We start from the raw sequence: 22,606 nt of genomic DNA, 5'->3' as shown, positions 1-22,606 counted from the left end.
AAGACCCCTTCCACCAAGAAACAAGGGCTTCCTGAGGAAATAGCCACAAATAGTTAACTGAAAATATATTTAAACGCAAAACAAAAATATACTCTTTTAAACCTCTTATAGGTTTCTTACTATGTTATGACTTCCTTCTTTCTAGGATACTGTAAGTTCTGTGGAAGAGAAACTGTACTCATTTTATGTCTTCTATATTGTTAAGCACATCGCTGGTGCACACAAATAAAATTTGGAATAGGATTGTTGTAATTATTTTGCACTTGCTGAGTGCTATGGGTGGCCATGTTCACATGTGTTTAGTGTTTGTGTGGCAGGTGCTGGGTGGATGGGAGGCTCTGGGGCTGCAGCGTGGAAGCAGCATGCGGCTGGAATTTTCCGCACGGGGTTTCTCAAGGGGAAGTCCAGGGCTTGTCAATAATGTGACGGTCACCGCCCCGGGCAAATGAGAAAGTGCCGCATGTAATTAGACCGCCCCACATCACAGAGAGTATAAAAATCATCACGCTGTGAACTTTGGGGTCTTTGTGCGCCTGATGGAACGAAACGTACCCCACGACGACTGACACGGAGCGACCTTCGGCCTGATCAGCCGGAGGGAAGGACGCCAGACCCGCCTGATCCCGGCGACCCCTCCCCGGTTCCACACGAGTGTGAGTGGGTGCTCCCTGGTGCACCCAGTATAGTGATTTTGTTCGTTAAATAAAAAAATCAAGCCTGACCCTGTAAATCGAGTGTGATCTGCATAAGTCCGGCCAATATAAAAGATCCTGTCCACATGGCATCACGAACAGGATGGTCGGCTGCAGATCATGACAGGGATGATCAGTCCCGCTGTCAGGCATGTCCTTGGGCGTCCGGCTGCAGGCAGCTAGTGGACGCTGATGAACTGTGGCACCATCTCCAATTTCATCAGGCCCCCAGCCACACCGATAATGAGGGGACCCAAGCATTTTGTGTGTGGCTTGGGGAAAACCCCAGGAGACCTTGGGAGGCCCGTCTTACAGGCCGCGCCCTCGGCTGTATATTGAGAGATCCCGCGGTCGCGTTCTCTATCCCGTCGGCCCAAGGGGAGCAGGTCACCGCAGCCAGCGAGTTCCCCCCTCCCGAATGGGATGCTACCCCCTCCCAGGACTGGGACGGTTGTGTAGAGGCGATCGCGGTGCTTGCGGGTGACAAGGGGTGCCTGCAGGGAATCGCTCCCCCCTCTCCATCTACGATCCCCAGCGGCGTCAGCCACTGGCGGCTGCACGCCCTGGCCGAAGATCTCGGGGTGTTAAAAGAAGGGAGAAAGAGGGGAAGGAAAGTCGCGTGCCTGCGTGCTTGTTGTGAAACCCTCGTAGCCACCCTCAACCGCTTGAATGATCACGAGGTGGCGGTTGTGACTATGAGCCGCGCCAGCAAAGATGGTGCCTGTTCAGCAGCGGCCGAGCGGCGGAGACACGCCAGAGCCCCCGCCCACTGCTCCACCCACCGTACCACCCCCACCACCATATTTGGGAGACAAGGCACCACCTCCACCGGTGACGTCACTATACCCGCCACTCCTTGAAGGGCGGGGCAAGACTCGTCCTCCTCCAGCTCCTCCTCCAGCTCCTCCTCCAGCAGCCAACTCTGTGCCAACCCCTCCGCTTCAGATTTATCCTATTGAAATTGTGAAGACCCGTCAGGACAACGACAGCAACATTATCACCGAGCGAACTACTAGAGACCGTGATCGTGGTGAAATGAATGAACTCATAAGCAGGACAGCCCGCCAAAGCGATGAAATGCCAACCCAGTGGCTAGGACGCCTGGTTTTGGAATGCGGTCATGAAACGCTCAGCCATCGCGAGGCTGTAGTTCTGACCACACATGGAAGTTACAGCTTAGGACTTCTACCCGGATCTAATGTCCTAGAAATTGCACGTACTCCGTGGCCTATTTCGCTTCCCACTCTAGTGGCAGGAGCCATTCACGAGAAGCCATATCAAGCGCACGAGGGGGCCCAGCCGATGCACACTCCGCATTCACAGCCGTTTGCTAACGCATTGGCTGGCGCAGTGTATCTCTCTATCCGGAAGAGACGTTCCACGATTGATGCCAGCATATCTGTTCTCACCCGAGCAGGAAACAAGGGCGATAACGACGATAGCGACGATGATGACGGGGACGAACATCACTCCAGTGATGACATACCTACCTCTTCCAGGCCACCGGATTCCACATCCACCGGACCAGAGGCATCACCCAATCGACCAACGCAACAGCCTCGTCGTGGTTATGACCCGTGGCCTCAGCGGCATTGCAAGGACCCTCTCCAACTTCAGATTTCCCCAGCGATTTTACAAGCCGTGATTGACATCTATGCAGATAATCCAGAGCTCGCAGAGCTTCAAGTTAGCTCTCTTCATCATCAGCCCATTGCAGCGTTGTACCGGTTCCAACACAGACGTCGACAACGACAGCATGAGCACGGAGCACCAAAACACCCTGCACAAGCCCTGCTAGCCAAAATCACCAACTTCGTCCGTGAAGCTCCACATCGGTATCCCGAACATACCCTGGAGGAACGCGCCCGTTTTGGGTTCCTCCTAAATCACTCTGGCATAAGAAAGGAAATGCTTCGTCACCTAGACGAGGAGACTCAGAGACAGTTAGCGGTTAAGACACTTCCAGTTCACCCCCAAGCCAAAAAACTAGTATGGGCGGACGCTGATACTGCGGATCCAAGCGCCCGCCGGTGCAGTGATATTAGTGATCCTCCGCAGCCACAAGACATCCCCAACTTGGAAAAGCCTCCTTACCAAGTGCTTAACAATGCTACCTTGGATTCTCGCCCCTACGCAGTCGTACCAGTTGTCCACCCCATCACGAGACAACAACTGCCAATTCGTTTCTTGTTAGATACTGGTGCAGAGATTACCGTTATCGATCCTGCCACCACCCCCCACACTCCCACTCGACGTACCATTCATGTTGCTGGCGTTAATGCTACCTCTACAGTCCCACCAGTTAAGGTATGTCTCGGCAATCCAATAATAACCGTAGTCCCTGCATTGGGACATCTCAATCTGCTTGGCGTATCGGAATTACGAGCACTACACATGAAAGATCTCATGTGCAGCGCCCTCCCAGTTACCGGGAATGTATCCCGCCTGCCACCTCCGTTCACACCGCGACTGAAAGACCCGACAGCCCCTCCGTGGCGGTTCACCCCTATCCGTACCAAACCTCATCTGATCCCATCTTTGCTTGCTCTCCTCGATAGCCTTACAGCGGAAGGAAAAATCGAACCGGTGCAATACAGCCATTACGTATCCCCTGGCTGGGGAATCCCTAAACCGAAAAGTCCCTCTGAAGCTCGCTTGGTTGTTGACTACCGTCAGGCCAATAAACGCTCAGACCTAGTCCAGCTTGTCCCAGTCGTAATGCTACCGGACCTTCAGGTGGAACTCTTACAGGCCATGACCCAAGGCTCTTGGACTGCTACCACCATTGACCTGTCAAATATGTTCTTCACCCTTCCTCTTTTTGATCCCGAGGGAATCCTGTGTATGGGTATTCAAGGTCTCATATTCCGTTGGAGGGTTTGCCCTCAGGGATATTGTAACTCACCTGCGCTTGCTACGGCTGCCATGAATCAATCCCTTCAGCGTTTTCCCAACTCCCATTGCAACGTGAAATTCTTCAACTATGTAGATGACATCTTGGTCGTGGGGACTCCACCAGAACTCGTTAAACGTGTCTCCGCCGACCTCGTCAACCATCTACGGGAGGAAGGCTGGGATATCAATATTGCCAAGTCCCAGTTGGAACCCTCCTCCAGCTGTGTATTTCTGGGCACTCAATACACTCCTCAGGGTCGCGTCGCATCACCAACTGCAGTGCCTACCCCGCCATGGGATATAGCCTCTGATACAGGTCCTACAGCAAAGCAAGCCCAACGATTTTTAGGCAGCATCAATTGGCTCCGCCATCACATTGCGCCCGAACACCTCGGTACACTTGCGATATTGCAGCGTCGATTGCGAAAGAGGACGACAAGTCATCAACCCTGGACACAGCGGGAGAATCGCCGGGTCCACGACCTTATCCAAGCCGCCACTACCACACCCCTAGTGCCATATAGCCCAACGACACCGCTTCGTGTTACCGTCGGTTGGACTCCTACACATCTTTGGATCACAGCGCACACCTCTAACGGCCCGGCAACATTTCTTAACCGGACCCTCCATAAGGAGCAACATCGTTATGGACACCTGGGCAAATTATTGCTCTGCCTATGTTTAGCGTCTGAACATCATCTTCACCACAGCGTTCACGACCTCTACGGCCCAGGTGCCACCCTACTTACACACCTCGATCCTACACGAATTCCAGGAGACTTCCATGGGGCTCCTTCCACCTGGCATACGCTGGTCACACACACCCAATACTATTGGGCTGCATGGACGTGTCACGACAGTGCCACCGTTACCCCGCCCTATCTTGTACGGGACTTCGCTTTCAGGAAACGTGGCCAGTGATGGTATGTCGCAATTCGGTGGTGGGTTTGCTTGGAAGTGTTCGCTATGTGATGCCAGCCACATAGAATGGGCGAACCCCAACTGGCACGACACACCAGACACACCCCTTACACATCGGGCACAGGAGCTCGAGCTGCGAGGAGCCATCGGCGCACTTAAACATATCGCTATCACACATGATCAGCCGTTCACGACAGTGGTCCTTGTCCTGGATTCTCGCTGGGTCTGTGATGTCCTTACGGGAGTAGCCGAACCAGAACATTTTCGTTCCCAATGGGATGACATCTTTCAAGTACTTCACTGCATGAATCATCTCCCGATGATCCGACATACTAATTCTCACGTGCCGGACACCGACCCATTGCATCAGGCTGTTGATGACTGGTTAGCTCTAGGTCCAAAGCCAGCATCACCCGATTGTATGGATGACGTTATTCATCCAGCCGCCGAAGTACATAGGTCGCCAAAACCGGTCTGCGATCCATACCTTAAATGGCTTCATGACTTATGGGGCCATCCCGGCTCAGACACCACCATGCGGCGTTATCGTAATGTAGGCAGCTGGCAATATACCACTCGTAATGGCCTACCCACACCACGCGATTGGCGACGTGTGCTTCAAGCCTGCCACCAATGTGCCCAGATTAAACCTTTCAGAAAAAATTTTTTCCAGGGAGCTTACAACACCGAACAACACCAACCTGGGGCATTTTGGCAGGTTGACCTAATGGGCCCACTTCCCAATGCGCGCCAGCATCCTAAGGCGCTTGTTGTTGTTGACCTCGGTTCCCATATGGTCAGTGCGATTCCCATGACTAAAACCGATGGGCCTCGGTGCGCTCAAGCTCTGTTGCACCAATTTTCTCAATGGCAGACTCCACGAGAAATACAATCTGATGGTGGGCCACCTTTCAACAGTCACCATATTCGCAATTTTCTCACGATGCATAATATTCGTCATCACATACACCTACCATATCATCCCCAGTCTAATGGCGTTGTGGAGCGCGCCATTGGAGAATTAAAACGTAAACTCTTATTGGAACTGAGACAAACCGATTTCAAGGGATGGTCGAAAGTACTTTCGCAAACCCTGCTCAACCTCAACAGTGGCAAACACCTCTGGGCCATAGGGCCTCATCAGACTCGAGAGGGATGGGACCCAGACTTTAAACCTGGGGACCCTGTATGGGTTGCCTTCCCAACCTCGACTCCCACCAAGTATCCACCCACATTTCCTGGCGTGGTCGTTGAACCCACGGCTTTAGCCCATACCTACAAGCTCCGTTTAATTGACCCAGTCGATGACCGTGAGCATTTAGTACATTTCAACTGGTTAAAGCCTCGCAGTGTTTTGTTAAGTTAACAACTGTTTGTTTTCTAAGTCAGGTAACTCCTTGTGATGTCCACCCGTTGACAGGACGAGGAGGCCGCTACCGAACCTCTCATCTGCCCACCCGTCACGCTGCCACTGCGAGACCCACGGGCATTCCCCCTGTCATCTGTGGGGCTATGGGTGAGGCTTGTAGGGAAACCAAGGGGATCGGGAGCAACTGCCCCCACATCGCGACCGAGTGTAATCCCACGCCAACGTCGGAAGCTATGGTTACTGTTTTTGATCTATTTCTTGTTGTTAACTAATGTCATTGTAATGCTTTCCTTTACAAAACGCGCGAAGCGAAGTTTAGATTTATATCCATTACCCGTTGCGGATAACTTATTCCTCCGCACCTCACGGGAGTGGATGTTACTTACTGGACACACCTCAGGCTCGGTTTGTGCCCATGCACCTACCTCAGCTGCAGATAGCCCTTTTCGTATAGCTGTTATCCCTGTTAATTACACGGAGTTATTTTTGAGTTTTACACGTAATTCTTCCGGTAACGAAACTATCCACTATTTAGCATGTAGAACGACTTGTTCCGTTAAAACCCTTACTTATGCATGGAAGTGGAATGGTACCCACCCGATTAATTGCACGGTCCAAGATGTACCACAGGGTTGCTTTAATCTTACCCATGGGCCACCGTGGGGAGCACCGCACTCCATTGTGCCCGACCCCAATAATGTCACTCTTTCTATCCCGTCACTTCCTCAAGCCGTTTTACAAACAGTCAAGGTTAAACTCTCCACCCTCGACACCCAGTGTTTTTGGCCGGGGTGTCACACTATTCCGTGTACCTTCAAAACGTCCGTGTCCAGGAGGGCTTTTGAAGATATTACGGCATTCCATTTGTTCTCCACAAAAGCTTTCATGACAACAGGGAGCAATTTTGGTTTACCTGCTCACCGTAAAGCATTTAAAACCTTTACCAACCACTTTAGCTCGGATCTCAAGTCATTACTGGCTCTTTTCAATACCAAACCCACCCCCAGTGGAGCTAATTCCAGCTCCCCATGACACCATGTTTTATTGCCAGCGGGATGAAAATTCAACCCAGGCCATTTTATATAGTCATTTTCCATATCACTTGAACATTTGTTGTATCTTAGTGCAGGTTACCCTATGCCCTTATCAGTTTTCCAATGTCACTCATTGGACCGCCCCGCTCACACTCCCAAATAACGCTCGAGCACGCCGCAATGTACTTTCTACTGACCAAATCACAGGTGTCATGGGAGAACCAAAATTCTGGTCCAATATGACCCACACTGAGCGTAGAAAGTTTGCTACCGGATGGACTTTATATGGCATGTTCGCCACTGGTGCTTCTGCCTCTGCTTTAGCCATTCAGCAGTTACAGACTTTAGAATTGTTAGCAAGACTCGCCAACGGTACGGCAGATGCTTTAGAAGTTTTTAATCGCCAGTTACAGGACACCTCTAAAATGGCGTTCCAAAACCGTCTTGTACTGGATTTTATGCTAGCTAAAGAGGGTGGGTTCTGCGCGACGTTGAACCTCACTGCACCACATGAGACTTGCTGTCTCGTCATTTATAATGCCTCAGAACCCCTCTCCAAAGCTATCAGCCAAATCCGCAAGGTAGCGGAAGACACACGCACAATCGTTCAGACCCCTTTTAATTGGTTAACAAGCACATTTGAATCACTATTTAACCTTCGGCTTTCGCCGTGGTTAGTAAATCTGTTAACCCCCCTGTTTACAATCTTGATTGTGATTTTAGTTGGGTCTTGTTGTATTGGCCTAGTTGCCCATTGTATCCGACGTCAGGTTACATCTGTCATGCTTATTACACATCACAAGCACTTTCCCCAGACAAATGTTAACCCTCAAGAAATGAAGCGAAGCGCATTATAGAGCTAGTTCAGTAGCCAAGTTCCATTTCTGTTTAACTAGTTAAGTTTAATGGTAATACTTACCTTGAACTGAACTAGACCTGTTAAGGTTTCTGTTCAACTGCGCTTTGAGTGTTTGGGCCGTTGCCCCATTTTCCCTCTAAGGTTTCGAGTGTGTTAAGTAACGGAAGCAACTCCAATGTTTACAGCTGTTTGATGTTCCTTTTGTTATCTTATTATTGTAGTGGTTCATTTACCAATTTGTTGTAAGCCACTTGGCTCACATGGCCAGGGGGGCATGTTGTAATTATTTTGCACTTGCTGAGTGCTATGGGTGGCCATGTTCGCATGTGTTTAGTGTTTGTGTGGCAGGTGCTGGGTGGATGGGAGGCTCTGGGGCTGCAGCGTGGAAGCAGCATGCGGCTGGAATTTTCCGCACGGGGTTTCTCAAGGGGAAGTCCAGGGCTTGTCAATAATGTGACGGTCACCGCCCCGGGCAAATAAGAAAGCGCCGCATGTAATTAGACCGCCCCACATCACAGAGAGTATAAAAATCATCACGCTGTGAACTTTGGGGTCTTTGCGCGCCCGACGGAACGAAACGTACCCCACGACGACTGACACGGAGCGACCTTCGGCCTGATCAGCCGGAGGGAAGGACACCAGACCCGCCTGATCCCGGCGACCCCTCCCCAGTTCCACACGAGTGTGAGTGGGTGCTCCCTGGTACACCCAGTATAATGATTTTGTTTGTTTAATAATAAAATCAAGCCTGACCCTGTAAATCGAGTGTGATCTGCATAAGTCCGGCCATTATAAAAGATCCTGTCCACAAGGATGTGGATAAGCCTTAATAAAACCAATTAGCTATGCCTAGATCACCAAGGAGAGGTTACACTCAATCCTGTGACATCATTTTCTCTTGCCTTCAAAAACTAGATGGCTACCAAGACACAAAAGACAAGGTTCTTTAACTTTTCTTTGATGCTAAGTTACATTCTACTGATTTTTTGCTGAAAGGGAGCCAATAATATGCCTATAATCTCTGTGATGTTTTAAAGTCTATTGCAATGATAAATTATAGCATCAGTATTTTCCAAACTGAAATTAAATTTGCTAATTAATCACCTAATTTTCAGAGATGCTGAACAACTCCCAGGGAGGAGTAGATTTTTCAAATGGAGGCCCCCTGAAGCCAGAGGTCCTGGGAAGGTAAAGATCTCGCTGCTACTGTGGCTGCATCCTGCACCTGCAGTTTCCATGCAGTTGAAACTTTTCTATCATCTCCACCTCAGTTACTACAGCACCTTTTTCTCTTGTCCCACCCATAATTATTTAGACTGCTTCTGCAAGGGTCACTCTCCTCATCATTGCTTTGAATATGCCACCACTTTCTTTGGATCCTCCCAGTGAATCCCTCCTCTTTACTGAAGACAAACTACTTGTCTTCACTTACAAGGCTCTTTATGGGCTACCTACCTTATTTTATCAAAAGGTTAACTCGCATCTTTGATTAGCAAATAAAAATCACAATTTCAAATAAACACCTTCTTGCTTTTTCCCCACACTGCCCTCTTGGGGAGAGCTTTCTATCAGCTTCTGCACTAGCTCCTTCAATTTTTTCCTTAAAACTCCCCTTTGTCATGATGCCTAAAATTAGGCTACTGATGCATTGATACCATTGCCTATCATGCTTACCAGTGTTCTTTCATGCTTTTTCCATACCCAGTGCTGTAGCAATGTGGGGAGGAGGAACAAGCGGGGCAACTGCCCTGGGTGCTGAAGCAAAGGGGCACCAACAGGCACTGCCCAGCTGGAGTGGGGCATGGGAAGGAGCCGCAAGCAGCTAGTTTCAGGGGGCATGGGGACAGGGGTAGGACGGCTCCCACCACTGTGTGCACTCTCAGGCAAGCATGGGGTGGGGGCCATGTGCCACCGAGATCTGTGCATGAGGCAAAGATGGGCTGCCACTGTGGGCTTTGTCCCAGGCAGCAAACTTCGTTTCCTAGTTTCCTAGTTAGTAGGGTCGGAAGGGACCTGAGCAGATCATCTGACCCCCTGCCATGGCAGGAAAGAGTACTGGAGTCAAACAACCCCGGCAAGGTGATTGTCGAGCCTTGTCTTAAAGACCCCCTGAGTAAATCTGAATTTACTCTCCGCCAGCTTGTGACCGTTATTTCTAGTCACTCCTGGCAGTGCTTGGGGGAACAGAGACTCCCCCAATGCCTGCTGGTCCCCTCTGACTAGTTTGTAAGAGGCCACTAGATCCCCCCTCAGCCTTCTCCTGTGGAGGCTGAATAGGTTCAGGACCCATAGCCTCTCCTCGTAGGGCCTACCCTGCTGCCCCCTGATCATGCGAGTGGCCCTCCTCTGGACCCTCTCCATGCTGTCCACATCCCTCTTGAAGTGCAGCGCCCAGAACTGGACGCAGTACTCCAGCTGCAGCCTGACCAGTGCCACATAGAGGGGGAGAATCATCTCCTTGGACCTGCTTGAGATGCATCTGTGGATGCATGACCAAGTGTGGTTGGCCTTCCTGACTGCATCCCCACACTGCCGGCCCATATTTATCTTGGCATCGGTGATGACTCCAAGATCGTTTTCTGCCTCTGCACTGACAAGAAGGGAGTTCCCTACCCTGTAGGTGTGGTGGTGGTTCTTCCTCCCCAGGTGCATCACCTTGCACTTATCGGTGTTGAATCCCATCCTATTCTCATCCACCCACCCCTGTAACCTGTCTAGGTCCGATTGTAGCCTATTCCTCCCTTCTAACGTGCCCACATCCCCGCACATCTTAGTGTCATCAGCAAATTTGAACAGGGTGCTTTTTACCCCCTCGTCCAAGTTACTGATGAAGATGTTGAACAGTGCGGGCCCGAGGACCGAGCCCTGTGGAACCCCACTGCCCACGTCCTTCCAGGTCGAAAATGACCCATCCACTACCACTCTCTGGGTGTGGCCCTCCAGCCAGTTGGCGACCCAATTGACTGTGTGGGTGTCGACACCACAGTCCCTCAGTTTCTTAATGAGAACGGGGTGAGAGACAGTGTCAAAGGCCTTCCGAAAGTCCAGAAAGACTACGTCCACTGCTACTCCTGCATCTAAGGATTTGGTGACCCAGTCATAGCAGGACACCAGGTTGGTCTGAAATGACCTGCCTCTAATGAACCTGTGTTGGTTGCCCCTAAGCATAATCTCCCCTGCGGGCCCCTTGTGGACATGTGCCAGAATAATTCTCTCAAACAGCTTGCCTAGGATCAAGGTAAGACTAACTGGCCTATAGTTCCCTGGGTCCTCCCTCCTCCCTTTTTTGAATATGGGAACCACATTGGCCCTCTTCCAGTCCTCTGGCACCATGCCAGAGCACTACGAGTGCTCGTAAAGCCATTCCAGGGGTCCCGCAATGACCTCAGCTAATTCCCTCAGCACTCGAGGGTGGAGATCATCCGGACCAGCTGATTTAAATACATCCAGTCCCTCCAGAAGTTCCCTGACTAGATCCTCCCTGACCCATAGCCTAGGTGTGCCTCCCCTGGGGCCTGAGGGGGGCCCAGGGGCAGGGGCTGATCTGGTCCCTGCTCAGGAAAATGGAGGCAAAGAAGTTGTTAAATAGGTTAGCTTTGTCGTCTGCTGTAATGAACAAATTTCCTAGCGTGTCTTTTAGGTGCCCCACGTTACCCGGTATCTTCTTTTTGCCCCCTATGTATTTAAAAAAGGACTTCTTGTTGTGCTTGATCCGGGTAGCTAGTCCCAGTTCCATCTCTGCCTTGGCCTTCCTGACTGCCTCCCTGCATCCCTGAGTAACCGCAGTATAGTCCTCCCTGGTGATGGCCCCTCCCTTCCATTGTGTGTACACCTCCCTTTTAGCTGGAAGACATTCCCGGATGCTTTTGGTGAGCCATGGGGGCTTTTGTGCCCTCCTGCTCCCTTTGATCCATGTTGGGATTACCTCCCTTTGGGCTTGGAGGATCGTCTCCTTAAGAAGCGACCACTCTTCTTGGACACCTGGCTCCCCTCCCCTCTGGGACCTCAGTGCTTTCCTGACTATTCTCCTTAGCTCATTGAAGTCCGCCCTCCTGAAATCTAGGGCTGCTGCCTTGCTGTAGGCCTTTGCTACCTTGCGCTGGATGATGAATTCCAGCAGGCCATGATCGCTGTTGCCCAGGTGGTTGAGCACCCGCAGCCCCCTCACCAGGTTGTCACTGGTGGCCAGCACCAGGTCCAACAGGCAGTCTCCCCTGGTGGCACTGTGCACCTCCTGGGTTAGATGGAGGTCCTGCATTTTGCCTAGGAACCTACATGAGCGGTCAGACCTGGCTGACTGCTCTTCCCAGCAGATGCCTGGAAAGTTCAGGTCATCCTTTCACCTAACTACCTCCGTAAGCTGATTTAAGAATTCCTGGTTTAGCTCTTCCCTTTGGTTGGGTGGTCTGTAGTAGACCCCCACCGTTAAGTCTCTTTTCCCTCGACTACCTTGTATTCTAACTCAGAGCACTTCTGAGTGCCCCTCCTCTGACTCTGTGCTACCTGATGAGGATGTGTATTCCTCCTTAATATAGAGTGTCACGCCCCCACCTTTCCTCCCTGTCCTATCCCTCCTGTACAGCCTATAGCCCTTGATATTCACCGCCCGTCATGCATTGGTTCCCACGTTTTAGTGAGCCCCACTATGTCTGGGTTGGTGTCAGCTAGCAGAAGGGTAAGTTCCTCCTGCTTGTTTCCCATGCTACAAGCATTTGTGTAGAGGCATTTGAGGCTTCCTGTGGATGTGTGCACTGGCACCTAATCACAGTGCACCCGGCGGGCTTCAAAGTTCCGGTCCCGTGCCGCCCAGCTTTGGGTGTGTAAGATTGTTCATCGCTCCGTCCCTGTGGCTGTACACCACGGATGTCTTGCCCTGGGGTAGCCTTCACCCCAATCTCGCCTGCCACGACTTTGTTCATTTCTTTAGTGGTGAGGTCTGACTACTGGGGCTTATCTGGAGTCTGGAATCTCAGGACAGCGGTCTTCTGCGAGGCTCCAACCTCCCTACACCTCACCCTGATACCCAGCCTCGCTGAGCTGCTGATGTCTCCCGGCCCGAGCCTCGTCTCTTGATGTAATGGGCACTCTGATACAGATGTAAAGATCTAACCCGACCCCAAATCGAGCCAATTATAAGGTCCACTGCAGCCTTCCTTCCTACCCCTCCAAAAGTGGGAAACAAAACAACAAAATTAAGGAAAACACTGCCAGTAAAAATCCCTGGCCTCACATGAAATGAGCTACCCTAGCCCTGAGAATTCCTCTCCCAATTAACCCTGTCTTGGGTTATGTCCAGCTAATATTCCTCCTGAGTGCCGAACAGAACTACTGCTGGTCCCTCCAGTTCAGCCCACTCTGTCCCTCCCCAAGAGGCTCTAGTAGGAGCTTGTTTCCTGCAGCCCCTCCCGCTGCTTAGGCTCTCTGGTCCCTGTCGGGATTGACTCCAGGAGCCTTCCCAATCCCATGCCGATCCCACCTGGATTGCTGATTCAGCTTCCATCACCCTCTCTTCGGGGCCATCCCTGCTGTTGGCTTCTTCATTTGGAGCCCTTGGATCTTCTCCCTCGACTCCTTCACTAAGAAGAGAGGCATCGCCGACCCGCCGCTGGCATCCTCCCTCCAGCAGCCTTGGATGCAGCCTCTTGCCTTGTGGAGAGTCATCCAGACCCTTCTCACCCCTGATCAGGGTTCCACAGACACCTCCTCTGGCGGCTCCACTCCTGCTCTCCCATCTTCTTCGTCTGGACTGCCTTTTATTTTCCCGTGCCGGCTCCGCTTGTTCCTCCCCGCAGCTGGCCACAGTTTCAAAAAGATGCGGCTAATCAGCCGTGCGGGTCCCGCTGCCGCTTCCGGTCTCGCCACGGAGTCAGCTGCAGGTAAGGGAATCTCCATTTCTCTTTTCCTTTCCTCACCTTCTCTGTTGTGGTCCTTGGGGTCTGTTCTCTGTACTTTCCCTGTGACACACAGCATTACCCTGACCCCTGTTGCTTACCTGCGTATATGTTCCGCTTGTCAGTCTAGGCTGGGCTGTCCAAGGCTTCCTCCTCCTTCGTCTTCCCCTTCCCCTGACGAGCCTAATTTAAAGCCCACTGGAGGAGATCTGCCAGCCTAGAAAACACACGCTTACCTTTAAGTGAAAGGTGGAGCCCATCCCACCTAAGCAAGTCTCTCGTCATGGTGTGCGGGTCGTTGTCAAGGAAGCCAAAGCCCGCCTCCAGACACCATTCCCGAAGCCGCCAGTCAGTCTCGTGTGATGCACGCAGAGTTGGTCTCTGTTGCTGTGGCACTGCCTGTACCTTCCTGTCTATATTTAGCCATTGTCTCTTACCTTGGTGATTTTTTTTATTGTTTAGCTGGGAGAGTGATAACATTTTGATTTTGTCTTGTAATTTACATTGTAACCTTTTTGTTCTTAGCTAAAGCCCAGTGTGTCTGGAACAGCCTGCCATCGAAGGTAGTTCAAGCACCTACGCTGAACACCCTCAAAAGCAAATTGGATGCCTATCTTGCTGGGATCCCATGACCCGAGCTGACTTCCTGCCCTTTGGGCAGGGGGCTGGACTCGATGATTTTCCGAGGTCCCTTCCAGCCCTGATGTCTATGAAATCTATGAAATGATTGAAGACACTTGCCTTTGAACTCATTTCTTTTAACATAACCTGTAAGTTGTTATATTGTATTGCTCTCATTAGCACTGAAAAAGGTTCTGTTTGATATTAGCTTCTAATGCATTTTGTAAACCACATCTAAAGCAATATATCTGTTTGGGAATACCTAAGAGTGGGACCATATTCGCCGCTGAGCTTTGCCCACAGAAAGGGGTGATCCTGGGGCACTGCTTCTCTTTTTCATACCTGGATGTTAGATTGAAGAAAGTATCTTGGAATTATGAGTTAGATGAAGCAAAGCTGGCATTCATTCCTAAGGGACCATCTACCAGCTGTGGATGGTCAGTTTATCATGCTTCAGGTAATTCTCCTGTTCCTTCCACAGACAGAAGTTACAGAAAAGAACAAGTATGTCTCTGCCTACTGGGAACTCCTCCATGCTATGGATACCTCACATTAGGAATTCTGGACATGGTATAAAAGGGAGTGGACAATCTCCTAATACCACCTGAGCATACAGACACTAAGACAGCAAAAACAGATCTTTAATTTATTATAAGAAAACCCTTTTTATGTCTCAAAATTTTCTTACTCATGAATTTGATGTTCAGTGAACGTGGATGGTCTTCTAGGAATAGATCCTTTAAAATAATGTGTTGGTGAGCTTGCAGAAGAAAATGAATGTCAAATGTATTTTTCCTCTCTATGATTAAAATAACAGAAATCAATCTGTGAACAATTAGCCATGTCAGATGGGTAAACATTTATTTTACATTTGAACTGTGTTTGGTGCATTAACTCAAGAAACACTTTATTATATTGCTTACAATTATATAAAACCTCTTTTTTCTAGTCTCAAATATGTTAAGAGAATTGAATTATCTTCCACTTATGAAAACTAGAGAATTTTACATTATTTTATGTCTGAAGCACTGGACAACAAATAACATTCATAATCATCACATTTTACTTGCTTTCACTAGATGCTTGTTGATCCTCCAAATCAAAATGAAAAGGCTTATCATAGCCCATGAGATGGATGTAATCCTGTGAATGTGGGAAAAGCATTGGATTAACAAGCATTGATTTTGTTTTTGCATAAAATGTTGTAAACATCTTGCTAATATCAGGTATCTTTACATCCTTCTGATGGAACACAGTTTTTTTTTCTGCCAAAATAAAATTATATGTAATGGCTGTGTATGTGTCTGTCTCAGCCTTATAATACAGTCGAGCCACATAGCCCTTTGTAAGCAGATGCAAGGAAACTGGAACTATAAATGTAAAGAATCCAATAAGTCCGTAGAAGGCAATTTGTAAAGACAAACTTTCAACTCCAATGCCATTTCTGAAGATGTAGGGCATCATGCAAATGTTAAGCATACTGGTAGTGTAAGAGAAAAACTTCACACCTAATAAAAGAAAAAAACCCATGCATTAATATTTACCAATTAAATTATACCCTAAGTCCTTTATACATACTGTTCTTAAATGCCTACTGCTTTAGTACTATGGCAAAAATAACTGAAGATCCAGTAAATTATTTTTTACTTAATCCCTCTGAAGTTATCAGGGCCAGATTCCCTAAGGTCTTCTTTGACTCCTCTTCTGTGGTTTATAAACTAAATGTCAGGCTTGATGTAATACTTGTCATGGTCTAGTTATCAAAGGCTTTCAAAAAGTTAAGAGAAAATCCTGGCGATTCAATGACTATGCAAACTAATCAGCCATTGTACATTATTGCTCTGGAACAGCAGTACAACTTCCATTCCATTTAAGTGTACACTTTCCTTGTCCTAGATTTGATCTCAAGTGAAATGCTTTGAAGTTAATAACATTGCGAACGATAAAAATAGCATCTCAATCAACACAGCTACTATCCATACGTTTAGAGTTGTATTTACCATTTCTTAGGCAATTATCTTTCAAAAATGACAAAATCTGAGGGCAAGATTCTTCTCAGTTCACCAAAACAACTGGTTAGCAATTTCCAATCCCTTCATTTTTTAAATTCACTGAAGGCAAGGGGATTGCCCAGGCTGAATATATTAGCATCTAGGATAAGCTTGAATTCTCAGGACTCTTTTACATGTTACAGATATTGTACAATTAACTAGTTAATTATGCAATTTGAGACCAGCTATATATGCAAAATCCTATCATGCCATAAAAAATCCAACCAGCTATAAAGTTAGATCTCAAAAATGTGCACTAACTTTATAGCTCGTTGCTATACAGCTTTAATTTGCACTTATAGCAGGGTCTGCCCCTGCAGCTGGGAGCCTCATCAGCTGACCAGGCTCCCAGCCACAAAGGTACAGTATGCACAGCTGGGGCTGGAAGTCTTGTAGTTAAAGGGGATTTACAGCACTGGGCAGCTGCGGATGCTGGGTCCTGATAGAGCCCCATAGCTGCAAGGACCCAGTGTCCAGTAGCTTCAGATGCTGGGTCCCAGCAGCATCCCATGGCTGCCAGGACCCAGCACTCACAGCTCCAGGACACTGGGTCCCAGCAACCACAGCTGCGATCTCCCAAGTCCCAAGGGTGTGTTCAATCCCCCAGAGTAGGGGATTGCAACAGCTGCATCTCCCAGCTGCAGAGATGTATGGGATGCCCCTGTGGCTGGGAGCCCCTCCCAGCCATGGGAGCTTGCTTCTTGTTGGTGCAGGGGGAGTCTGGGCAATAAGGCACAATGGGATCTAATGCATGATCCCACAATCATGCCTCCTCCTATACATGTGTGGCATGGCAGGAGGTACAATTATGTGAACAGCACATTAGATCCCATTGCATCTTTACCTGTACATGTAGGAGAGCCTCCACTGCCATAAAAAAGAATGCATTCCATGGGCTTCAGTGGGCTTTGGACCAGTTCAGGATCTGTCCAGTAATTATTCATGGGGCGATTTGGGAGCGGAAAAGTGGCATTTCAAATCATTGTTCAATCACTGATAACACAAAGAATTGCAAATTGATCACATTCAAATGTCAAAGAGAAGAGAAAAGTGGAACCCCCAAATATTATTTTTACAGTCATGTTTTACAGTACACTTTCTAAGCCCCTCTCTTAGTAGGAGAGTTGATAGTAGTCTTATGTAAACCAGTATGTCTGTCCATCTTATATCCCCCCCACCCAAAGAAATTAAAAAAAAAACCAAAAAACCAACAACACTGTTGTATACTGGGGCAAAGAAAAAAATAATTTTAAGGTATATTCCTACCATAACAAGAGAGATCCAGAAAACTCTTGTGTATGCACTTTCTTAGCAGGAGTAATCCCATTAGGCACAACAATATTATAAAGCATGTTTGTAACTATTTGCTGAATTAGGGTAAATAAGGATGTACAAATACTACAAAGTGCTACAATAATTGGTCACTGAGGTATTTCAATGATAGAATAAAATTTAACAGAGGACCTTTTAGAGTAGGGGTGTCCAACCTTTTTGAATGTGGGGCTGGTTCATGAACTTTTTATCACCCAGTGGGCCGGCAAGCCATATTCAAAGACCTCACAGGAAGTGGTATCACATTAGGAAGTGATGTCACGTGACCTTTGACACCAATGAAGTTGCAGGAAGTGACAATGAAATGGGTCTAACCAGTTCAAAACTCTCCGTCTATAGCATCCACCTCTGCCACTGTTTGGGACTGGATATTGAGCTAGATGGACCATGGGACTGACCAAGCATAGCACTTGTTATGCTCTTATGTTCTTTGGCTGAGCTTCCAAACTATGGCTGAGATTTGCAAAAAGGGGTAGACAGGCATGTTACAAAGCTGTCATAAAAGATTTGGAGCCTTCTAAATCCCATTAATTTTAATGGAAGTTGGCCTTTTGACTCAGCTTTGAAAATCTCAGCCCAAGGTGGCAACTAAATAAGTCAAAATACATTTTGCATTTCTATTCAGTGCATCTATGTGGGGCTCTCCAAGCATTTTACAAACATTAAATGAACCTCAGGATATCCCTGCTTTTCCAGAAGAAATGTGATGGGTGAGGACATTCTGGGACATTCTCACGCTCTGTGTGTGATCTGCTTCTACTGTCCTTGGACCACTCTAGAAGGGCCCTCACTGCCTCATTTCTAGTTCAGAGCAGGTAAAGTATAAGTGGGTAGGAAGGGCTTATTTTCTGGCAGCAGGTTTGAGTGGCTTGAAGCTAGTGAAGATGTAACCACAATTAGTCACTGACCAGAGTGGGAACACACTTGTCCTCACTTATTAACAAGGCTCCAAGGCCCTGCATTGTCTCTGCCTACATGTTGTCTCATGTCCTCTTGCTTTCCTAAATCTCATGAGAGTAGAGGATTCCCATCATGCCTACTGGACTTCTGTCACCAGATAGCTGTCTTGGTTCTAAGGTTGTACTTTTGACTCTCTCATGGCCTCTTTTAGGGTGCACACTTAGAACTCTGGCTTTTCCTTCCTGCCCATTTTGCTGAATTGCGATTATTCCCACAGGGCATACATTTAGTTCAGTGGCTATGATTCTGCTTTCTCATGCAGAGGCAATGACTCTTACAAAGTATGGCATATTTTAGTAGTATAAAAACATTTTGAAGGCCACAAAGAAAGCAATAAGCAATCTTTACTCACATTAGCTTACCAGGTATCAACCACCTGCTACTTGGGTTCCTGGCAGGTACAGACACAAGTTTATTAGCACACTGTTATAGAGTGAGTCTCTGTGCCATAGCCTACATCAGGTCTCAGATCTAGGGAGCTTGACCAGCCATAGGCTTGTCACGTTATACCAATCTGCTGGCCGGTGCAGACCCGGCCAAGCTCCTCCCATCCCCAGCAGCATGTGGGAAGCCAGCTTCAGCTGCATGCCACTTTTCCTGCCTGGTGCTGAGCCGGCTGGGTCCATCCCATCCAGAGCAGCATGCCGCTGAACCTGGCTTCCCATGTGCTGCTGGGGATGGGAAGAGTCCGGCCAGGTATGCACCAGCCAGCAGAAGCGGTGGCGGAGCCGTGTGTCGCTCTAGATGGGATGAGCCTGGCTGGAGCGGCAGGGGCTCAGCTGCATTTTCCCCCATACCTGTGCCCGTCAGTCCCGAGCGGCACACAGCTCCAACACCGCTTCTGCTGGCTGGTGCCAAGCTGGCTGGGCTCCTTCTCCCATCCCCAGCAGCACGTGGGAATCCGGCTTCAGCAGCATGCTGTTCCACATGGGACAGACCTGCCTGGGTTGGCACCAGTCAGCAAAAGTGGCAGCGGAGCCATGTGCCGCTCAGGACTGACCAGCACAGGTAGGGGGAAAGTGCAGCTGAGCCCCCGCTGCTCCGGCTGGACTCATCCTGTCCCAAGCAGCACACAGCTACTCCTCTTCCCACATGCACCGCGTCAGCAATGTCAAGCTGACGTGGTGTGTGTGGCAACCTTGTCCCTTCCCCAGCCCTTCAGCAGCTATTAGGAATCTGCTGAGGGGCTGGGGGAGGGATAAGGGGTGGGAACAGTGTTTACTTTCGTTTCCTGTCACAGCACCTCCAGCCTCAGAAAACAACTTGGCAGGCCACATGGCAGCCTGCAGGCCATATGTTGGACAAACCTGTTTTAGAGGCTATAGAGAAATTAAGAAAAGCAATCAATTTATTTAGCAAAACTGTCATCTCTAGTTTCAAGGGAGGTGAAATAATAAGCCTAGCAAAGAGTTAGTAACTTAGTAAAGAAAATAAATGTTTATGTAAGCTTTATGGCTAAATAAAAACAGAATTAAAACCCTATGAACAGAATTTCAAAAGACCTTTTAATTTGTAAGCTCTTCCCTTTTTGTTCTTGAGACACCCAGTATGGAAAGATGATGAAGGAACCAAAACTGGGAAAGGGGGATGAGGGATAAGGGAGCTGCAGGAGAAAAAATGACTGGGAGTGAGGACATGATTGACAAGACCAAAGGAGGCAGAACTAATGTGAAGATAGGTGAACAGAATTGACTGTTGGACAGAGGCTAGTGCAGAGAGGGAAACTAAGAACAGGAGCTAAAACCCATTTTATTCAATTTATCTGGGAATGGTGGCAACACAAACTGGGCATGTCTACACGAGATGCTGCTGCACAGTAGTGTCCAAAAATTACTGTGCAGCAACGGGACTGCACAGTCATTTAGCACTTGGTTAAGCAAGTACTAAATGACTGCCCAGTAACAACTGAACAGTCAGCCACTCATGTAAGCATGGCCACTGTCTCACAAAAGGCTAGACAAAAATCAAGAGAGACAGAAAATGTAAGTACATTTCATTGTAATTATGTTGTTTCTAAAATTGGCAATGCTGCAGCATAGGGCACAAGAATTCAGACCTTTGTACGTCCAACTAGTGATACGTATTTCTTAGTGGCAACTTCTTTTTAAAGAAACGTTTACAAACCAAACAAAGTAAATTCTACTCCAACTCCATTTACATACCTAAAACAGCCTTTGTCATATTCCCAGTATAAACAAGTCTCCCATCTCCAGACTCTTTGTGAGGAAGTGTGCTATGGCCACGAACAACCACTGCAGGAGAAAGTGTCACCTACAGGATGAAAGCAACATGTGGCAAATGAAACATTAGTACCCATTTTCAATACATGTGAGATTAAAGAGAAATTTTCTCCTAATGTAGATATTTGAACGACTTGACCGTCCCGCTTTCTCAAGGGAGAGGCTAAAACCTAAATGTAGCAAAGACACAGAGCAAGTAAATCCAACAAATATCTAAGAGATACCACTTAAATTACATTACTAATTTAATCACTCTAAGGATCTGTATAATGTACACCGCTATCTGATCTTTCCTGCTGGAACAGCAGTCCAAATCTACTTGAAGGACCTGATACTGTAAGAGGCTCTTAATCTCAACAGTGTACTGTGTAAATCATAGAATCATCGTAAGTGAGGGTTGGAAAGCATGGCAGGAGGTCATCTAGTCCAACCCCTGCTCAAGGCAGGACCAGCCCCAACTAGACCGTCCCAACCAAAGCTGCGTAGCTGTGTCTTAAAAACCTCCATGGATGGAGAGTCCACAACCTCTCTGTTTCATTGAAACCATCTGTTTCAATGCTTTTCTACCCTCCTAGTGATAAAGTTTTTTCCTAATTTCTAATCTAAATCTCCCCTGCTGCAACTTGACACAACAAGGAGCAATCAATGGCCTCATCTGCCACCACCGAGAACAGTCTAGTTCCATCCTCTCTGGTGTTGTCCTTCAGGTTGTGGAAAGCTGCTATTAAACACACACACACACCCCCCCTAAACATCAAAGCTGATATTAAACACCCCCCCCAAACATCAAAGCTCCTATTACACACACACACACCCTAAACATCCTCAGCTCATCACAGCAACAATCCCCCTCAATCCCATCCATGACACTGTCCGCTCCTGAGCCTCGACTACGAGCCTCCCCTGGTTTGCCAGCTTCCTCTCAGCTTGTACTCCCAGAGTCCTCTGATTTTGGTTTTCCAATGCAGGCAAGATTCTAGCCCCAGCAATTACAGAACTGGAAGGCGAGTACAACCAGCGTTATGCTTTTACAGGACCGTGGATTATTTTCAGGCAAGCCCTTGGGATTTGGGTTCTTGTTTCTGAAGGACTGCAGCTCCCAGCAAGGCAAGGGTCCTGGTCCCCAGGGACATCTCTCCCCACCCCCAAAAAACCTTGCGGCTGCGGTGCGAGTGGAAGTATTAGGAGCTGGGGAAGTAGCTCCGTGCTGCAAACCCGCACGCACCCAGGGCCTCGCTTCTCATCTCCGCCCGGGGCAAGCGGAGACCCTCCCCCTCCCCGTGCCCGGCCCTGCACCTGCTCCTGCTCCCGTTCCCTCCGGAGGACCCCGCAGGGACGCGGAGCCGGGCAGCAGCCGGCGGGCGAGTGGAGCCCGCGGCTCCGCAGCCACAAGCCCAGCGGCCGAGCCCGGAAGGCACCACGGGCAGCCAGCAGCGGCGCCATGTCCGCCGAGGGCCGGGGCACGGCAAGGCGATGCGCAGCTCCCGCCCTCCCCGCTAGCGATTGGGCGGCGGGGCGCGGCCTCCTCCAATAGGGCGCCGGCGGGCGGGACCCGGGCCCGCTGCGGGGGCGCGCTGCTACAGGGTGGGCTCCCTCGCCCGTCCCACTGCACGGCCTCGCACCGCCTCTTGCCCCTGTAGAGCCGCGGGGCCGCTCCGCTTGGCCAGGGAAAAACGCCATTTGCGTCTTGTCTGAGCGCCACGTGCTTTCGTTCGTGGTGAAGCAGCACCTCTGAGCGCTG

The 22,606-nt window shown here is 49.0% G+C and overlaps 1 protein-coding gene across 1 annotated transcript; it reads right to left on the bottom strand.

Moving 5' to 3' along the window:
• Nucleotides 1-15,126: 15,126 nt before the first annotated feature.
• Nucleotides 15,127-22,356, bottom strand: TMEM70 (transmembrane protein 70). The gene is made up of 3 exons (XM_090040191.1): nt 22,162-22,356; nt 20,788-20,896; nt 15,127-15,790 (listed from the first exon to the last, which is right to left on the bottom strand). The coding sequence occupies exons 1-3, from the start codon at nt 22,306-22,308 to the stop codon at nt 15,345-15,347; spliced, it is 702 nt and encodes a 233-aa protein (XP_089896317.1). The 5' UTR covers nt 22,309-22,356; the 3' UTR covers nt 15,127-15,344.
• Between the last annotated feature and the right edge of the window lie 250 nt (nt 22,357-22,606).

This window comes from Crocodylus siamensis, chromosome 3 (assembly GCF_052110815.1).
Source record: "Crocodylus siamensis isolate JL-2025a chromosome 3, ASM5211081v1, whole genome shotgun sequence".
NCBI classification, from domain to species: domain Eukaryota; kingdom Metazoa; phylum Chordata; order Crocodylia; family Crocodylidae; genus Crocodylus; species Crocodylus siamensis.
Note: the sequence above shows the minus strand (reverse complement) of the source record. Positions and strands in the feature narration are given on the sequence as shown.

Coding starts and splice junctions, on each gene's coding strand:
- TMEM70 (XM_090040191.1), bottom strand. CDS start 22,308: ATGGCGCCGCTGCTGGCTGCCCGTGGTGCCTTCCGGGCTCGGCCGCTG. Junction 20,897..22,161: donor GGGAACGGGAGCAGGAGCAG/GTGCAGGGCCGG, acceptor TTCATCCTGTAG/GTGACACTTTCTCCTGCAGT. Junction 15,791..20,787: donor TATGACAAAGGCTGTTTTAG/GTATGTAAATGG, acceptor TTCTTTTATTAG/GTGTGAAGTTTTTCTCTTAC.